Source organism: Columba livia, chromosome 5 (assembly GCF_036013475.1).
Source record: "Columba livia isolate bColLiv1 breed racing homer chromosome 5, bColLiv1.pat.W.v2, whole genome shotgun sequence".
Lineage (NCBI taxonomy): Eukaryota > Metazoa > Chordata > Aves > Columbiformes > Columbidae > Columba > Columba livia.
In genome coordinates this window covers 8,092,685-8,113,300 of record NC_088606.1, presented here as the reverse complement: position 1 = coordinate 8,113,300, position 20,616 = coordinate 8,092,685, and the positions used below count along the sequence as shown (strand labels likewise).

At 41.2% G+C, this 20,616-nt stretch overlaps 1 protein-coding gene across 7 annotated transcripts in view; it reads left to right on the top strand.

Annotated features, from left to right (window-relative positions):
- ESR2 (estrogen receptor 2) overlaps nucleotides 1–18,807 on the top strand; it is a 45,691-nt gene extending 26,884 nt beyond the window's left edge. For 6 of the 7 annotated variants that reach the window (XM_065062974.1, XM_065062975.1, XM_065062972.1 and 3 more), the window contains exons 5-9: nucleotides 3,720–4,019; nucleotides 9,540–9,678; nucleotides 12,044–12,177; nucleotides 14,453–14,627; nucleotides 16,615–18,807. In XM_065062974.1, coding sequence (XP_064919046.1) covers nucleotides 3,720–4,019; nucleotides 9,540–9,678; nucleotides 12,044–12,177; nucleotides 14,453–14,627; nucleotides 16,615–16,804 — 938 coding nt within the window. In that variant the 3' untranslated portion in view covers nucleotides 16,805–18,807. 7 annotated transcript variants of the gene reach the window in all.
- Nucleotides 18,808–20,616: the final 1,809 nt, after the last annotated feature.

The window sequence follows — 20,616 nt, the reverse complement described above, 5'->3', positions numbered from 1 at the left end:
CCATCTCTGCTCCTTTCCCAGGTCACGTAGTGAATGCATTGGTTCGCATCTGCTAAAACCCTGGATAGGATAGAATGGTTTGTAAGTGCATTTTTGCTCCTTGGAGAGTTGTTTTCCAGCAGAAGTAATAAAATAACCTTGATTACCACTTTGTAGTTTACGAAGGCTCCTCACAAAAGCTCTGCACTATTTGTGCCAAATTTTTAAATCCTCATTTTGTATATTATCAGTTGACACCTTGAGAAAAAATACACATATATATGTGTGTGTATCTATAGCATTCATTTCTGTATGTAAATGTGACTGGGCAGTACATGCCACCTTTAAAAGAGTAGGAGGCAGTAGGAAAGTGTTGCTTTGTAGTTTCCCGGTCTGAAATCCTCTTGGATGTCATTACATTCATAAATGTTGAGAAGTCAACCCAGCAAGCCACAGGTATTTCAGTGGAGACTAGCTTGGGGGTGCTTAGTATTAAGGTGACAATGGATTTTGTTACAAAATATACCATCGTTGCCAAAAGCACAATGAGGGTCTGAGACACAGTGTCTGCAAATTGCTCTGCAGGAAATCTGCAGTGCCTCCTGTTCCAACCAAGAAAGCTGCTGCTAAATTTTGGCACTGGAACTACCAGCAATGACAGAAAAATAATTGCAAAGCGCTGTCACCGGGAACAAGGAAAACAGAAATACTGCAGTAAACTCTACCCAGCAAACTTGAATTAAACAGATCAGGATAAAAGTGATCTTCTCTTGGAGCTTTGTTTACCTGGGGAGCCTGAAAGGGGCTGTGCCATTTGCCAAAGGCAGTGGAGAAGAGGGGAGTTGCTCCATCACTCAGCTATAGCCACTCTGGGAGCAGCTATGCTCAATCTTTTCTGTTTTGCTTCCTGAGGCTCAAATAGACCTTCTCCCATAAGGAGTTTTCAGTTTCCCTGTAGGGTTAGACTTACCTTTTATTTCACCCCCTCCCTGGGCTGCTCCTGTATCTTTTTCCCCGTGTGTCAGTTCTCAACATGCTGAAAATGTTCCAGAGATAAATCTTCTTTAGACCCCCTCCCAGTCCCAAATGGGAAGGCTGCGGGGCCATACTAAAAAGTGATGGAGAGATACTGCCCTTGAATACTGGCATCATTCAGCAAGTTTGCAGAAAGAAAACCAGAGTTCTCTGGGGCTGGTACGGTTCAGGGTTTGTCTCTCTTCTTTCCCCGTGCTTGGCTGCTGCGTTAGGTTTCTAGATAGCACTTTGAAATACTGTAAAATTACTTTTTGCACAGAAAGTAAGTGGGGAAAAATGTTTTACGGTATTCTTTGGACACCAGATGTATTAATTGTATTCTAGCTATTATAGAAATTACTGTAATTTCAGCTCATGTTCTCGTGTGTATGGCAGACGGCAGCTTCTTTGTCAGCAGGTCTGTTCTGTGAATACAGGAGTACTCGCCAGAACATTTGCGTTTACTTTCAAAGGTGACTGGAGTGCTAATAATTTACTAAGGAATACTTGAGCAAGTTTTAAGCTCCAACACTTACAAAAACTGGTTATAATATATTTAATGGTAGAATCTGCAGTTGCTGCTGAACTGGTTACTTACATAAGCAGTTGCCGGGGTCCAAAATCAATATTGAGAGCCATATGCCATATAACTGCTCACCATATCAGGCAGCAGACTCATCTGCAATTTTCAAAGAACTTATAAAGCAGGAGTTGCTTTAAAAATGAAGGGTCTCACTTCCAAGAATACCTGTTGTGTCTGGTTCATGGGTGAGTGAACAGGCTCATTTTAATGAGTTTTTCAATGTGTTTTATTTCTTATGTTCTTGAGATCATTTACCTGTAGGGTCCTGCCATCGGTCCAGCATTTTCAGCTGAACATAGCTATTTTCTTCTGCAAAGAATAGCTTTAAGTAAGGAAAGTGCTGTATGAAAAATGAGGGATTTGATCATCTTGTGCACTTCTTCAGTTGCCCAAATTACCTTTATATGAATGAATATTAGCTATTAAGTACAGTCAGGGAGTTTGTGGTAAAGTTGGAAATAGTCCCTAACCTGGGAAGCTGTAAGTATTTTAATGCTGTCCCTTTACACAGATTGATCCACATATCTGTGTCTAGTTAAGCCAAACATCAAATTGGTCTATAATTATTTATATCATTTTATAAGCACTTACAGATTCCTGTTGGATGCTAATAGATGTGCAGGTAAAATTTCTCAGTCCTGCCTAAACTTTGGATTTGAATAAAAAGTACGTATGTTCCTTTATGTATTGAAAGGTTGTATTAATTGGAAAGGCTGCTACTTCTGATGTGTCAATTGACTAGAAAGCTTCAATGTTGTTTTCTTAATTGTGTGATCTTACAACGCGCTCTTTCATTTATTATTTACATTTTTTTCAATATAAGCAGAATAAGTTTTAGTGTAGAAATTAATGGTATCTCTTTTAATCACTGACGAGCTGTGTTTTATGCACACTGCTCGGTGAATCAGCCTTCACCTGCTTTGGCAAAATATAGTGATTAAAAAAATACAAACAATAATTCAGAATCTGGTTGGTTTGGTGTCTTGTTTGTATGTTTTTCCTAATCTTTCTTTGTCACCAACTATATATATTTTAGCCTAAGAATACGTCTCCTGCATCTCCCTATGGCTTTTGATTACTCTGTGCTATTTTTCTTATTCTGTCCTTCAAGATGCCCATGCTCAATGTGCTTCAGCTTTCTAAATAGTGGAAGTGATGCAAGATGTTGCTTCTTGCTTCAGTTCAGTTATCTCCCGATGCTTACGGTCTCTACCACGCACATTCAAAGGGAAATCAGAGTCGTGGATCTCTCCGTGGGTAGACCACCCTGACATCTGGGCATTTCCTCACCTGTTTCCAGTTGTACTTGTGTTCTAGAGGCTCAGCACACTGTTTAGACTCTTTTCATGGCAGCTACACGAGAACAGATAACAGTGGGTCTCATCAATAACACTGACAGAGAACTAGAGAATGTTCAGAGTTGTCAGATAAACAATAGATTAATTCCAGAGATTTAAAGGACATGCTCTTCTGCATGCAGAACTCCAAACAGGGAACTTGCTCCTTCTAGTTGCAGATATCTGAATCCACTTCGAGGAAACTCCTGCTGACTAAATGGGATGTGAGGACAGAAAGGGTTGCATCCCAGTAAGTCAGGAGCTGAACACCCAGCAGTGAGGCCCAGATGGGCTTTTTACTCTGTATCATGGCCCAGACTTCCAGAAGTCTTTTCTTCCCCCAGTTCACAGCTAAAACTTACAAATAGCTATCCTTATTTACATTGAAAAAATCTAATTTATCTGTTTTTTATGTAAATGGGTCTTTTCCCATGGACTTCAAAAGCAAATAAACTTTTAATGTTATTTTTTGTTTAGTAGAATAAACAAAAGCTTCAGTTGAAGTCAGTGGGAACGAAGTTAATGGTGAAGGCTCTAAAAATTCTGAAACTTGATGTTCAACATTAGAGCATCCAATCACAGGATCACAGAATGGTTGGGGTTGGAAGGGACCTCTGGAGATCATCCAGTCCAACCCACCTGCTGAAGCAGGTTCACCAGAGCAGATCACACAGGAATGTATCCAGGCAGGTTTTGAATGTCTCCAATATTAAAGGGTTTTTGCCCTTATCCCCAGACATTTGGATTTACATAATGCAACACTGAGAGAAAAATACTTCAATGCAATCATGTGCCTCTTGTGCCAGGCTCAAGAAGAGAACGTTGTGGATATCGGATCCTGCGTCGCCACCGTAATTCAGAAGATCAGGTGCATTGCATTGGCAAAGCTAAGAAATACATTGAGACGGCAACCCGCGTAAAAGAGATCCTGCTCAGCACAGTCAGCCCAGAGCAGTTTGTTTTAATGCTACTCGAAGCAGAGCCTCCCAATGTGTTGGTGAGTCGGCCCAGCAAACCATTCACGGAGGCCTCCATGATGATGTCCTTGACAAAACTGGCAGACAAAGAGCTGGTTCACATGATTGGTTGGGCCAAAAAAATTCCTGGTAAGAATTTCAATCTTGTTTTTGTTTATTTCATTCAATGGTTTTACCATCAATGTATTGTTCTCTACTTTGAAATAATAGCACAGCACAGTAAATGTGTGGTATCAACATCTTAAGCTTTTTATCCTATAAAGTAATGGACAATTTATTGCTCTCAGTAATTCACCTGGATGTATTTTGATTTAGACAATGACCTAGCCTATAATTTGCTATCTGTTGTTACTCAAATACTTGCTCATTTTGCTAAAAAACATAGTTGGTGTTGCATGTAATTTCTGCCTCATCTACTATAAATACCTGACTAATCTGATTTAGGAGGATTAACTAGGCAGCTATAAAAAGAGTTTAAGACCAAATTCTTCCCTTGAATCCTGATGGAAGGTTTCCAATAACATTGATGAACACTGAAGTGTGTCCAAGTGTTGAGTGTCTGCAATTGCTTCATTTGACATAGTTACTACACAAGTGGCACATAGTATTGACACCGGAATAATCATGCGCTCTCCTTCAAAACAAAAATCAATAAGGGTGCTTTTGGTTGTTGGCAACACAAAGAACGTGCACTGAAGTATGACTACATGCATTATTGCCTTGAATGTCTCAAGTGCAACGACAGTATTGTGCTAATGTACCATTTCACTTCTTGAACACTAGAAACGGTGAGCATTTGCAACTCCTTCTCCATGAAGTGCCCATAATTAAGACAGAATAAAAGCAGCCAGCATGTGGAGAAGATAGTTGGCAAAGTTGTGCAGAAAAACCTGCTGTCTGGCACAGCTTAAGCCTCAGACTGTGGCCTTTTAGTGAGAGCTTAAGTTGACCAACAAATAATAGTGAGCTGAAAGAAGTATTGAATCGTTGATAAATGTTTTGATAGATAGTTGTGTGAGGGAAGGTTCAGATCAGATATTAGGAAAAATTTATTCGTGGAAAGTCTTGTGAAGGGCTGGAACAGGATGTCCAGGAAAGTGGTGGAGTCACCATCTCTGGAGGTATTTAAAAGATGTATAGATTATGTTCTTAGGGATGTGGTATAGTGCCAGAGTTAGGTTAAGAATGAACTTGATGATCTGAAGAGTCTCTTCCAATTGAAATGATTCTATGATTCTGTGTCTAGCAGCATGGGGCTTAATCCTTTGTCCTTCATATATCATGCTCTGCTTACCTCACATGGCTACTGAATCTGGTAGTCCTGACCCCAGGTCTATCAGGACCAAGGAGCCAGCACACACGGCTCCTCTCTTGGGTTTTGTGCTGAAGGTAACCAGAGCATGGTGGTGCAGGTCCTGGTCTTGACATGCTTCTGCACTATAAATAGCAATTGCTGCTGCTTGAATACACACGGAGGAAGGCAGGACTGTAATCCTTACCTCTAGAAATAAACTGTGGAGACAGTACAGGAAACAATGTTGGTGGACAATATTTTGTACAATCCTTAAAGTGAGAATTTAGGCTAAGGAAGGGAAGCGTATCCTATTTCAGAACTAGGTGGAGGGGCTGAAGGTGTTCCCAGCTCCATCTGCTGGACCACATCTCCGAGTTGCAGGTTATGGTCTCCACAGCTCTGCCGCTATGTTGGAGGGTTCAGGTGTGATGGTTTTAGGGTGTGAAAATTCCAGGTCAGCTGCTGAGCTGCTGGGGAGGAGACACTTGCACAGCATCAGCATCTCCAGCCTTGCTGGGCTTTTGCAAAGTGATGGTGTTTTTGCTGTTCATGTGGCACTTTTTAAAAAGAGAGTCCAAATCCTTAATCCTTATTTTCTCTGATTTAAGAAACTCTGAAAATAACTGTAAAGTAAGGAACTGTAAAGGGTTAAGTAGTGTCTATTGCTATAATTTCTTGTCTAATCAGAAAAACTTGATTAAAAGGTATCATTTCAGAGGACTCCATATAGTTATATTATTCTGGTAGGAAGTGAATTGTGAAAGAAAACCGGGGAAATCTTGGAAAACAACCTCATTTTGAGCAATATTTGATTGGGGTTTCTGAACCAACCCCACTTTTGACATTGATAACTTTTAGTTTACTTTTAACATATGTGAGAAATTAAGACTTTTTCTTGGTAATAAGAGAACTATATGAAGAAAACCCACTGAAGCAATCAAACCCCTTCCAAACAGTTCCTGGGAATGCTGACACTTTATCATGTGTGTTTGGTTTTTGTGTTTTGTTTCTTACTTTTTCTGTTCACTTCTGTTACCCAGAACAGAAACAAACACCATTTTAGAAGAATGCCAAAAATAGATGTGATGTTTAATATGTACCTAATTATCAGTAATATTGTCATATCACATGGCAGCTAGAGCATTTACTTCAATGTGGATTTATTTACTTTTTTTCCATTGAATTAACTGTGATAACTAAAGCTCAAGATATAGAATTTCAGTTTGCAAGAATTCTTGCCTGAATTTTATAATCTAGATCCATGCCTGCTTTCTGGAGGTAGGGTCTTAGGAAAAAAAATACAGGGTTCTTGACCAAGTGAACAGTATCACAGAGTCACAGAATGTCAGGGATTGGAAGGGACCTCGAAAGATGATCCAGTCCAATCCCCCTGCCGGAGCAGGAACACCCAGATGAGGTTACACATGAAGGTGTCCAGATGAGACTCCACAACCTCCCTGGGCAGCCTGTTCCAGTGCTCTGTCACCCGCACTGAGAAGAAGTTTCTTCTCAAGTTTAAGTAGAACCTTTTGTGTTCCAGTTTGCACCCATTGCCCCTTGTCCTATCATTGGTTGTCACCGAGAAGAGCCTGGCTCCATCCTCATGACGCTCACCCACCCTTTATATATTTACAAACATTAATGAGGTCACCCCTCAGTCTCCTCCAAGCTAAAGAGCCCCGGTAGTTTTACTTTTCATTAAGCTGAATATTTGCGTTTGTGTGCCTGGGTTAGAAGCCTGTTTTCACCTCTAAGTTATTATTGGATATTACTTTGACATGAAAAGTGAAAGAAAATATTTTTATTTTTCTTTATAGATGCTTATGTTAGCAGTAACTTTTTGCCTAAATAGGAAATATAAATATTTATATATTTTTTCGTAGTTAATATTTAATGACATTTTTTCATGGGTTTTACTCTGTGACTGTATTTTTGTCTGCACTTTCAGCTTTATGGATTGTATTTTTTATGTTGCTCAGTAAAATAGAAGCTGACAGCTGGATATTTTTCCTTCTGAATCCCAAGTATTTTAATTCTAAGTTGTCAGACGTTAGAAAGTAACTTCCATAATTGCTTTTTACTTTGTTGACCTAGTCTAAGAGAGTTCAATGTGGTTCATAGCTTAACCTGTAATGCTAATCAATAGAATGTCATAATATTGAAATTTGGATTTATTATGCAACCTGGCGTGTTGCTGGCCAGGGCTGTGTGTCTTTTGCAAGTTACTACACATCCAGCACAAGTTTTTTCTTGTCTTTCTTAGTAACTTATAATTAAATGATTAGGTATAGAGCATAAGATTTAAAGGATGTGTAGTACAGCCATAGAAAAATAAGCAGCTTGATGTAGTCTGCAACAAATGAAATGGGACTTGTGACACTGTAATGGAAGCTGTGCTGTCCTCAATCATTGAAGCGTAAGATCGTTAGGAAAAGGAGAAGTATAGTCCTCCTAATAAGTGTGCTCAATGGCCATAATTCATATTGCTCATACTGATAATGTGAGTTTAGCAGATGATGTCTGGGATAAATCTGGATCTATGCATTGAACACTGGGACTTTGTCTGACATCTTGCTCAACTGAGATAGTTTTAAAACCAAATAACTGGTTGTTTATGTTAGAGAAATCAGTGCACTTTGGTGTACGTGATTATTTAAATAAACTTCTGGAATGTCTTTGGGCTGTTGTTTCCCAGGAAACTGCCATGGTCAGTTTATACTATTCACACTTTCATGATTATTTTTCTAAAAGCACTTTCAAAATTATGGGTGTGTGGCAGGTAATCTGTTGTTGGCTGTAAATTCTGTAGTAAATTCAGTGACAGAGAAATCCAGGAGGGAAGGCACCACTCCCAGGCTCCTGTTTACCCTTCTTACTAACTGAGGAGCAAAGCTAGCGAATTTGAGAAGCAGCACTTTTAGCCATGATGAGAGAGAATGCGCTTTACCCAGTTTATATGAACCCAGGGCTGTCACCAACTGTCTCCCAGCCTAGTAGTTTAATAAGGTTAAAATACATGCAGCATTTGTATAAATTACTGACAGAAGACTCTCTGACAGCATGAACATAGTGTATCTAGTTTAAGACCTCAGACAACTGGCAAGAGTGTAGGGAAACCTCGTTTCCCATGGCCAGGCTCTGTAATGTCCTTCCACTGTGCAGAGCTGTAGATGCCAGCCCATCTGAAAATAAAGCGCCTTTGCTAAGAGCCTGGTCTAAAGCAGCTCAGCTTTGAAAACTGTGAGCTGATCTTGGTTTTGCACACAGGTGTGGTTTGACCACTGAACTGGTCATCATCCACATTTTACTCCTTGACTGAGCAGTCTGCTTTCCTACTTCTAGTTTGATAATTCACATTCGTGCTGTTTTCTGTGTTTTGTGGGGTTTGTTGATGGTTGTATGGGTTTTTGTTGTTTGCCTTTCATTATTATTTGTTTGTTATATTTTTAATTGTTGGTTTGGTTTTTTTTTGCATGTGGGTTAATTTTATTTCTTTTTTTAATTTGATTCTATGTGTCTGTCTTTCCCCTAGCCCTTTTTCAGGGGAAGGGAAAGGGGAGAGAATGATTCTCTCTCTCTTCTGGCTGTGTTGCAATGCTATCTGATGCCTTGCTATAACTTCTGGAGGCAATTAAATGCTGGGTCACGTTTATGCATGATTACATTAATTTTGGTCTTGGTTCTAGGATGCTGTGAGTGTAGGCAATGGAGACACTAATACCTTCACCAACTACCATTGTCCTTTTTCTGATTTATCTCAGTTTTGGGGTAGGGGTTGGCAGAAAAAGGATGGGCTGGGGTCAACATGTCATTTACAAAGGGAATGATGACACGGAGGCATCAAGATGTGGGTTCTTTTGCAGTTACCCAACAAACCCAGAAACGTGCCTGTCTTATGAGATAAAAAACCCTGCAAGGAACAACCGTATGCGTTCTGGGCAAAGAACAGGGTATTTTCTTAGGAATCCTTTTCAGTGAAACACAGTAATCTCCAAGAAATGTGAATTTCCCAAGTGATTCCCTGGTGCCTCTTAGAGGCTGTGGGACTATTATTGAAAGAGATGGCCAAGCATAAGTGCATGCACTTGAGTTTCACCAGCTGTATGGGAGTAATTGCACTTCAACATCACTCTGCTTTATTTCAAATGTTATGTGGAAGATTTGGCAACTATAATAACAAATATTTATGTTCCTATTTGAGATGGCTGCATAGTCCTTCTGAGGGCAGTGCTCCCTTTTCTGGCTTTCTTCACAACCCATAATTACTTCTTTTTGTTTCCATGTACTCAGTCTTCTTTACCAAAACAGAGGAAAAAAACAGATGGATTTATTTTGTGATATTTTCATCATTTTAGGCTTCATTGATCTCAGCCTCTATGACCAAGTGAGACTCTTGGAGAGCTGCTGGATGGAAGTTTTAATGATTGGTTTGATGTGGAGATCAATCGACCATCCCGGGAAATTAATATTTGCACCAGACCTTGTACTAGACAGGTAGGAGAAATAGCCTTCCTGAGAACACTTCACATTAGTGTGTTTGGAGGTGGGTGAATGGTAAGAAGACGAGGATTAAGTACAGGAAATGCTATTAATAGTTTATCTAACAATATCATTTACTTGTATTTGTAACAATGATGTCTTGAGGTTCCATAGGGGTTTAAGGAATGCGAAGCATGAACACTGTTGTTGAACTTGCCGGTTCCTTAATTCCTGTAGCATGTGACAGTGTGAAGTTTCTCTGTATTTTTCAACATCTTTTGTTGGTTTTGTTCCTTTTGGTCTGTGTTTCTAGGTGCTGAAACTGTAGATACATCAACATAATGCACTACATTGTCAATCAGCTTCTTCCAGCTGATAGATATTTTTCTTTTCCCCTCACCACTCAAAAAAAAGCAGACATAATATCAGGTTGTATTTTAATTATTCTAAGTAGCTTTCCTACCTGTTTTTCTTCCTGCCCGTAGTGCAGACTTCCTAAATAGCTATAATAAAGAATATTGCAGCCCTAGGGCAAAAGGGATTAAAAACCCCCTAGCTTGTTGTTTAATACTGAAAGTATTTTTTTCAAGCTACAGCAGAGTGTTTGCATGATTAAAAGTTATTTCTCCGTAACATCTTGTACCAGCAGGGAAGAATATGGATTAGTAATGGTGTTTTTCTATAGGACCTTAGAAGAATTTGACCTGGGCTTCACATTGGTAGAAAGTCAGGGAAACAATCTATTCACTTGGGTAGGTTTAAAATGCCTCTTAACCTTCTTGACCTGGGGAAATTCAGATCTGTACCAGTTCTGTGGCTTGAGCTCAATAATAGTCATCATCGTAGATATGGAAAGCAAAATGAGTTAGTAAGAGAAATAAATTAAATTTATAAGAGATATGAAAAAAATTATTTGACCATCTAAAATTCAATGCAAGGACACACCGTGTTGTTCAGTGCAATGATAAAAAATTGCTGAAATTGTATGATACATTTAGTTCCTCAGGAGCTGATACGTGCTGGATAGAGTGAGCTTATTTGATGCCTTCATCTCTGTGAGACACAGCAGAGTGGGAGCCAGCAAACACCCGGGCATGCTGTAATTTTATTTAAGACATGCATATATGAAACTGGTCTGCAACGTGATTGTTTTTACCTTAGCTGAACTTCAGATACATTTCCTACATAATCTTTGCAGACTTGTGTCTTTGTTTTGAAACAGGCAGCTGCCTGTCCTCCAAAGCTTAAAATTCTCCTTTGCTATGAGGAACATGGGAAACTAGGCAATATTCAAGCAGCTGAATATTGTTAGTGTTGTCTGTCTGTGCCTGCCTTGCAGCCTGAAGGCTCAGCACCTTCCTCCTGGGATCCAGTAGAGGAGCAAAGTTCTTTAATCCTCCTGCACTGCTCTGCTTAGGGCTGTCTCATCTTAAAAACACTGCAGAGAAAACAGTCTCATAGTACAGTTAGCATAAGAAGCATCCCTTTGGATATTGTGTCATAGAGCTTAATTGCGTTTTTAGTCCAGTACAATCAAAAAAAACCCAACCAACCAACCAAAAAATAACCAGCCAAGGGCCCCTCACCCCCCCCAACAACAAAAACTATAACAAAACCAAAACAACCAAACAAAAAAGCCCTGGATCATAACTTCAGTGGTTTGAAGTTTGCAGCTGCTTTATATTAAACCCATTGAAATGGCTTAGGATTGCTTGGGCTTTTTCTTCAGATCAAATGGGAGCGTTTCTAATATCCCAGATGGATGAAGTTGCATTCAGTTAACACTTGCAAACATAAAAAGAATCATATCATAAAACCACAACAAATTTTTTTTTGCATTAAAACACATTAAAATGTAAAAATTTTTACATTAAAATCAAAGAAAAAGGGTTGTGGGATTGGGGTAGAAGTGGTTTTATTCTTTAAAAATGTCTTTTTGTTCCAATAAGCTTCCTTTAGGGGATCAATCTTATTTAACAAGTCCTATGTCTGGTAAAAATAGTGATGCTACCAGTTGTGGTATTAACTTCTTATGAAACAAATCTGGAAAATGATTCAAGATGGTACTGTGTCCTGCAGTAAAATTTCAAACTGATTATCCAGAATTATACTGGCTGTGATGTTAAAACCTCTTACAGAAATGTGATCCTACTTACCCGTGGTCAATCCTGCATGCGTTTTAAAGAGAAAATCAGTTTCATAGAGTTGCTTTTATACCAGTGTAATTTTCAATTTAGATTTCATGATAGAACCTTTTGAATTCTCCCAAAGATGAGAGGATAGGCCTTTTACGGCCTCCTTTGTGCCTTGACTTCCATCTGGCTAAGTCAGAGTTCCTTAATTCTACTTTTTTGGTAACATTTTAAATGTGTTTCCATAGGGACGAGGGGAAATGCGTAGAGGGAATTTTGGAGATCTTTGATATGCTCCTGGCCATGACCTCGAGGTTCCGAGAGCTGAAGCTGCAGCACAAGGAGTATCTGTGTGTCAAGGCAATGATTCTCCTCAATTCCAGTGAGTCTGAAGTCGACCAAATTGCACTTTTTATTTCGAGGGTGGCTGGGACATCAGCCTATAAAAACGGCACAATGTCAAATGAGACAATGATGTCGTTGAAACAAAAGAATATAAAAAGTCTCCTAACTGTCAGATTGTGAGGATTTGTGCTCAAAAAAACTTCTGAGCTGTATAATTTGTTGGATTTAGGGTCTATGTCCTGTTGTAAGAACTGCATGAAAGACCCAAAGTCTGAAAGCCTCTCACAAGTTGGGGCTCATGGCCCAGGCTGTGGGTATGTCCTTTTCAGTGAGAACCTTTGCTCCTGTCTCTGTGGATACTGGTCATGTGTCAACTTGCTGAACAGCTTTACAAACCCTTCCTTAAATCTTAATTCTAGTAAAACTAGTTACTCTACTGCGTGATGATTGATTTGGCTTAAATGTTCCTATTTAACGGTAGTTAATTGGTAGAAATTATTGAAAGTACTCAACAGCTCTGCACGATGAATTTCAGGATAGTCTGTGGTAAAATAATTTTATTCCCCAGAACATTTTGTAATTAATGTTATAAAAAAAATCCCGCAACAAAATAAGTGAACCATTTACATCTAGTGCTTTCAGCAAGGAGCTGCTGCATAATTCTCAGCCCAGTTCTGAAGGGGAGTGTCCAGCTCTTATCCTACATGTTTATAGGTGGATACAATTATTGCAACAGACTACAAAAGTTGTTGGTTTTTTTTTTTCTTAAAAAAGAACAACCAACCAACCAAAATACCCAACAAAAAAATATGTTCACCAGTCATATTTTCTTCAATGCCTTGCCTCTCAAAAAATCTCTCACTTCTCCCTGCTATCCTTTCGTATCAAAGTTAATCTTTTAATTTTCAGTGTTCTGGAGCTCTGTCCTTCCATAAGTATCTTTGGGAGGATATAATTTTTTTTCCCCGTGTCTCTTCTGCTCCATCAATAATGGTATTGTGTGTTTCCAGGCCTTCCTAGTGGTGATTTCTTCTCTTCCCTCTCCGTACTCCCAACCTCATGTTTTTTGCCTTTGCTGACTTTTAAGGTTTCTCAGTGTAGGCAAGTGCTGTATAATGACACCTTTAGTGAGCTGCAAGGAGACCATGGCAGGCTGGGACTGCCAGTAGTGGTGTCTCTCACCATGTTCTCCTCCCTCCATACAGAACCACAGAATCGACTGGGTTGGAAAAGACCTCAGAGATCATCAAGTCCAACCCTTGGTCCAACTCCAGTCCATTTACTAGATCATGGCACTAAGTGCCATGTCCAATATCAGTTTAAAAACCTCTAGGGACGGTGAGTCCACCACCTCCCTGGGCAGCCATTCCAATGCCTGACCACTCTCTCTGTAAAGCATTTCTTTCTAATATCCAGCCTAAATTTCCCCTGGCAGAGTTTAAGCCCATGCCCCCTTGTCCTATTGCTGACTGCCTGGGAGAAGAGACCAATCCCCACCTGGCTAGAACTTCCCTTCAGGTAGTTCCAGGGACTGATGAGGTCACCTCTAAGCCTCCTCTTCTCCAGACTAAACAACCCCAGCTCCCTCAGCCTCTCCACATAGGTCTTGTGCTCAAGTCCCTTCACCAGTCTTGTTGCTCTTCTCTGGACCCGCTCCAGCACCTCAATGTCTTTCCTGAACTGAGGGGCCCAGAACTGAACACAATACTCCAGCTGTGGCCTCACCAATGCAGAGTACAGGGGAAGGATCACTTCCCTTGTCCTGCTGACCATGCTATTTTTGGTACAGGACAGGATACCATTGGCCTTCTTGGCCACCTGGGCACACTGTTGGCTCATGTTGAGCTTCCTGTCAGTTAGTACCCCCAGGTCCCTTTCTGCCTGACTGCTCTCCAGCCACTCTGTGCCCAATATGATATACTCAGAGAGAAAAAAAGGTTTTTTTCAGCAAGAAGGGATTAGAGCAAGCATAACGCTATAATTCATAATAGTCACTAAACTGCAAGGTAGAGAGTTTTTCAAAGGAAAAAAAACACTTGGACAATGGAGAGCATGTCCATTCTCTGAACTGAAGTGTTCAGTGTGTTGCCTTGAGAGAATCTGGGAGAATTACTCAGTTTGCAAATGATGTGGTCATCAAATTTTGACAAAGGAATGTAAGTTGAAGCTTGGTGTGGCACATTTGTACCATCTCGGGGTGTGGGCATCTTCTCTAATCCTCTTGAAAATATTATGTCAGAAAAAAGTCCAGTCATTGCTTTTTTTTTATCTTCCACATGAGCAGGGAGTATTTATTTCTCTTCTCTGGCTAGGCATGTTTCCCTTGTCAGCAGAAGAACCTGAAAGCAACAGGAAACTGCATCACCTGCTGAACATAGTCACCGATGCTCTGGTGTGGGTCATTGCCAAGAGCGGAATCCCCTCGCAGCAGCAGACAACTCGTCTGGCCAATTTGCTGATGCTCCTCTCTCACATCAGACACGCAAGGTAAATTTTACAGAATGTATGTAAGGCGTGAGGTGTTCAGTGTTTGTTTATTATAGCAACAAAGCAAGGCTTGAACTCTGGAGCACTCCTGAGGGAATCCTGGTACTGCTTCTCATCTCTGTTCATTGTGAGGCTTTCTTGCCTAGCACAACTAAATCAGCAATGGACTCAAGTGCTTGCTGGCACTCAAAAACCTTGTGTTGATGTTAAAAAGCTGTCTGAACTGTTATTACATTAAATATGCTCATTATGCCCAAAAAACAACAACAACAAAACCAACAAACCACAAGCCACCACAACTCTTCTGTCCAAAGTAAAACCTCTTCCAAAACCGATCTGCAGTATGGGCTTTGGTGGGGCAAATTGTACTTTGGGTGCCATGTTTGCACCAGGACAAATTTATTGTGTGTCCCAGGAACAACTAGTAGGTCTTTTATTTGGAACCACAGCATTTTTGCCAAGTGACTTGTGCTACAGCTCCTTCTTTCCCCATGGGAAGCAGCTCCTCAGCTCCTGGACAGTTCCTGGACCAACTTGAGCTGTTCCTCTTTGCTTGTGGTATATCAGACTCAAATGCAAGGCCCTGTGAACAGGTGGTTTTATTTTCAGGTTGCTTGCAATTTAAAATTATTACCCAGAGACCAGCTATTCATAAAGCTGTTTTATGTCTTGGCTGTGGAGTATGTGTCCCGGGAAGATGGTCCTGGGACCAGGCAAAGGAAAGATGGGCATATCTCACTTTGTGTAGGGACCCTGGAAGAGGGATGGCCACCTTTGCAGTGAGTTTCCTGGGAGAGCAGGTGGCAGCAGCAGGGACCCAGTTGTGCCAAAAAGCAACTTTTAACAACCAGCTTGTGAACTGGGGGTGAGTTTGAAAGCTGGCCCTACAGCACCAGCCAGAGCTGAACCCAACTCATGGCTCTGAAGCACTGCTGTCACCTGGGTTGCCCACTATGGTGTGACACCACATCACAGCATTGCAGGACACCTTGTTCTGGCATGGCATGAATAAACACTGTGATACTTGCAAATTTTTTGTATTTTCTTATTAAAACAAGAGCTTTTATGCTGTGCCTGCGTCAGCCTAAGTCTGGAGGCTACTTGTGAGCTGTCTCCTTTACGTTGCTTAGCACTAGTCAGTCAATTATACTTAGTACTGGAAATAATTGATGCTCTCAGTTTTGATCACCAAATGATGCAGGACTCTCAAGAGCTGGCTGTAGGAGGGGGGACATTTCTTCTGTGCCATTAATGTATTTATAACTCTTGAATTGTAGCAGAACCTCATTTTTATGGAAGCATTGCTTCCCTTCCAGCCCAATCCAGCAGGTCATCTATGTGCTGTCTGTCTGCTGCTATTTCCACTGTGATAAATTTGATGTTGAGCAACCACACTTTGATTTCAACCCCAAAACATTAAATGTATCTGAAGTATCTGTATGTGCAACTGCAATGGCAATAGCAGATCACAATACAGCCATGGAGTGCTTTGCATAACAAAAAAAATCACCTTTAAAGCCTGTAGCCGTCTGCAGGATCTGACACCGGACATACAGGGAGGAAACACACTGCTTGAAGTCAGCCAGGGTAGTTTGGTCTTCCCACTCCGCCAGGCAGGAGAGGCAGGTGGCCACTAGCGCTGCACATTGTATATTCCCCTTTTGTATAAAGTGTCCACCTCCTGCATTTTCGGCATAAAAAAATCCCTGTTTCTCTTTTATTTCAATAGGGTCAGTACATCTGACTTATTTTCTGAAGTCAGTTTGTGTGGTGTAAAACAAACCTTGGTTCTCTAAATAGTAAAACACTCAGCTTTAAAGTATTGGGATGTCGTTACTGTTGATAGTGGTAAGTGATCTCAGGGACTACAGCAGCTAAATCCTCTTAACTCCTAATAACAAAGGATGCTCTTGAAGCCACGAGCGTGTCTTCTTTCTCTGCATTGTCAGACCCAGATCGCTGACTTATTTTCTGTTCTTCTTTGCAGCAACAAGGGAATGGAGCATCTCCTCAGCATGAAGTGTAAAAATGTGGTCCCAGTGTATGACTTGCTGCTGGAGATGCTGAACGCCCACACTCTGCGGGGGCAAAGGAAGTCCCCGATCACACATCCCGAATTTGGCCCATTCGAACAAATGGAGACTGGAGACAGCCTGCGAGCCGGGGCAGCTCAGTAATTCTGCCGAGACCTGGAAATGTGAAACTTGTTCAAAGCTACAGGGAGAAAAATCAAAGCTACTCTGATGGGACTGCTGAAGTGTGACCGAGTGCGAGGCCTCATCCTGTCTTGATTTGCACATGGGCATCTTGGGAAAGGCTGGTGGGACACATGTCTCAGTCCGTGTTTCTGATGTTACAACAGCTGCACTTTCGTAGTGCCTTTTCCAAGACTCTTCAAAAGCACCTTATGAAACTCAGCCTCAGAGCAGTACTGCGAGACGGGAATTGCTGCCTCTCCTGGTTTAGAGGCAGGTGGACTGAGAAGGAGAGATCAGTGGCCTGGTTTAAGGTGACAAAGTCATCTGTGTCAGGTCTAGGAGTGAGCACCTTGGTCGTCTTCTCCTGGACCAAGGCTTTTAAGCCCCGACTAAGCAACCTCCTCTTTCAGAGTGAGATTGTTCAAAAGGTAGAGCAGCATCATTTGGGACTGATCTGCTAACCTGTGTGTGCTGGTCCATGGGGAACACCCGCTCTGCAGCTGGTCTAGATAAAGTGCCGAGATATGTACAGTGTAAAGGAGTTTGTTCTTTTCTCAAATATGCAATGGCTGCAAGGGCCTCCATTTGGAGACCACTCAGAATAGCTTGTAGGGACCATTCAGAACCTCTTCAGAAATGTTAAATCGAGCTTAAAGTTTGTATTTTGTGAGTCTGTTCTTAACACTCACATAATTATCTGTGTATAACTCTTCAGTGCTTTAAACAATGACCAAACTGCCTGGATATTTCAGTCAATGCTGACCTTTGAAACGTGTTTTTGTCTGTGAGATCAACGTTGTTTTATATATTTATTAACGATGTTAAATCTGTTATCATATTTAGGTACAAGAGGTTGCTCCGTGAGTATTAACTGTTTGCATTTGTATATGATCTGCTAATCAGGGCTTGTGAAATCAGCTACAAACAAACCACTTTCCCTCCCTTTTTGACTCAAGTGTAGAATTACATCCTGTCCACCCAAAACCACTTGCTGCCGTCTTGCAGGGGACGAGGACCTGAGCCTGGACCTGCTTTTCTCGGCTGCCCTCAGGTTTGCTGCTGTTTTGTTTTCGAAGCGCATGGCACCTTCTGCTGTGGTCCTCAAATCTTGCGTAGGGTCCCCCAAAGAGCAGGGTGGGTGATGGCTCCGGCACTTCCTTTGCTTTGCAAGTTGGCTGATTTGTTTGAATTTCACTGAAGATGCAGGTTTAAACCCCAATGTTGTGCTGAGCTCTGCATGTGTTTAAGCTGCACGGAGTGAAAAAAACCAACAACAGAAATCCCCAACAAAACCAGAGGCATTACTCTGGCTGATGACCCCAGTGAGGAGCAGGATGACACCATTCATTCTGGCAACTGCCAATATTGCATTTTGGTGTCAGCTAGATCTGCAGTTACTCTAAATAGATATGTTTAAATATGATACATGCACGTGCTGGGCGTTCCAGCTACTGTGAAATTTAACTGGGATCACACCAAAAGTCTATTTTGAGCCAGTAAGTCTTTTGGATTAGGGACTTTGATTAGTGTGCCACTTACATATTTTGAATATTAGTCAAACTTTTGATCTTGATGTTTTTTTAAAGCCAAGGACAATATTTTTTATAGGAGGGACATGAAGAGTTTTCAGTGAGTTACACAAATCTATTGTCCTGTTTTGATCTTATACTATACCAGATGCTGCTGATGGTCTAAATTTTTACTAGCTACCTTTTTATTGTTTTTAAGAAACTGTAATATAGCAGTGCCCTTTGAAATAAGTGTAATATGTACTACAAAGAAGGGGAAAATGGGAGTACAGTTTGGAATTCATTGGTACATTTATTTTGAGGGAAGTTTTGCTGTGAAACAGACGTTTTTCAGTGTTTCTTGGGCTTGATCACATTCCGGCCTCAGTGTCTGTTGTGTTGTTCTTTCTCTGATTTTTCCTTATCCTGTGTAATCTTTTTGTTTAATACAGTTTTTCAAAGAAATGGTTAAAAGTGATTTGTTTCGTTTTTGCTTCAGAAGTGATGAATTTATGTGCAATGTTGAAACAAGCCTCTCCGAAAATGGGAAAGAATGGGTGTAAATCGTTAACATTAACTTATAAATGGAAATTTGCTCTGGATTGACTCTGTAAAAGGGCAATGCTGCGGATTTGTGCCACGTGTTGTGTTTCATATATGCTGTTACTAGCACAGTGCAACTAGGAAAATGGTGTGGTTTTGACAGATACTTTTTGTCTTGTTGAACGTAATTTTATTAAAAGTTATTACTGGTGTTTTAAACCGGGCAAAAGCCAATAGCTGTCGACTCTCTGGATTCGTGTAGCTGCGTTCATCTTTGGATAAAGAGAAGGTGCGTGTCTAAAACAGCACAGTTTATAAATAGGGAGCTGTGTGATAAAATGAACACGAGGTGTCTTTGTCTCTTCAGAGAGATGTCGGGTTTGTCCTGCGTCTGTGTCACACAGACTCCGAGGCTGCAGACCTGGTGTGGAGCACGTCCATGTCCCTGCCAGGCTGAGCAGAGCGGATGCTGTGGTTCAGTTGAGCTATTTGGGGGCTTTTCTAGTTTCAGCATGAAAGAACTGAGGGCTGAGGAGCTGTGAGGTGGGGAGGAGAGTGTACTGGTCATCGCTTCCCTTCACCGCTCACCTGAACATCAGCCGAGCCGGGACCTGCCCAGAGGCGGCTGTTTCTGCTTGAGAAAATGGTGCTGCAGCTATGGGACATTCGCAGAGGTGAGCGAACGTGGTTCATGAAGTTGCCATGGATTTAAAACAAAAAGAGAAAAAGAAACAAACTTTTCCTTACATGTATTGTTAAAACATCCTCTCAAGTCTGCAACTAGAATATTGATTTTTGTTTTCAAAGGAACGTGATGAATCTTGGAGCACTACAGGCGGGTGAAATGCTTTGGTTCCAGGAATATGAGACCTTTTCCACACCTCTGTCTTCTTGTAAATTACCTGGTTTTAGTGCTGTTGTGTTGCCAGTCAGAGAGGAGAATATTGGGAAAAGATGTGTTGGAACATTGTCTGCTCTGATGGCTTTGGAGCCTAACTGTATGGAAAACAAGCCTGAGCTTTACCCATTAAGCTGGACCCAAATGACTTTTCAAAGCTGGCCCAGAGAGCCTGCTTTTGTGCAGCCAAGGCTGTTCCTTTGTCCGAATAATAGAAAATAGTTGTGCCCTGATGAAATAGTTGCTCTTTGCTAGGATGTGCTTTAACCCACAGGTATCAAAAATGTGGTCTATATCGATCTCAGCCCAGCCAGCACACGGCAAAGACAGACGCCACTCACTGCCTTCCTGCCCTTCCCCACCCAGACAAGTGTCCGTGGGAGACAGGCTGCTCTTACCTTGAGAGATGAACTTAAAGCATGGATTTGTCTGGCTTTGCCTGAGGTGTCCTGAGGTGAGCACAGCCTAAGGCTGTCAGAGGAATTACTGTTTTATAGGGATGAATATGTATTGAATATATATATATATCAACATATTCTGTCCAGTTGTTTGGATGGCAGGCTACACTCCCTGTTCCTGGCCGCTGTAAGCAAGGACGGTCACCACCAAGGCAGCTGCTTTTAGTCTCAGCCCAGCTGAATTCTGCACCATTTCTTACAAAGGTGCACAGTCCTGTGCTCCCTCCATATATTCGGGGCTGGAAGTCATGGAAACGCCTTTGATATCATCACCATGCATCTCAGAAAAAATTGTTTCGACAATATGTCCTGTGAGATCGACATTCAGCAAAGCAGTTAGGGATGTGGTTGTCTGTTGTGCTGACCCAGTGCCCAAACCAATAC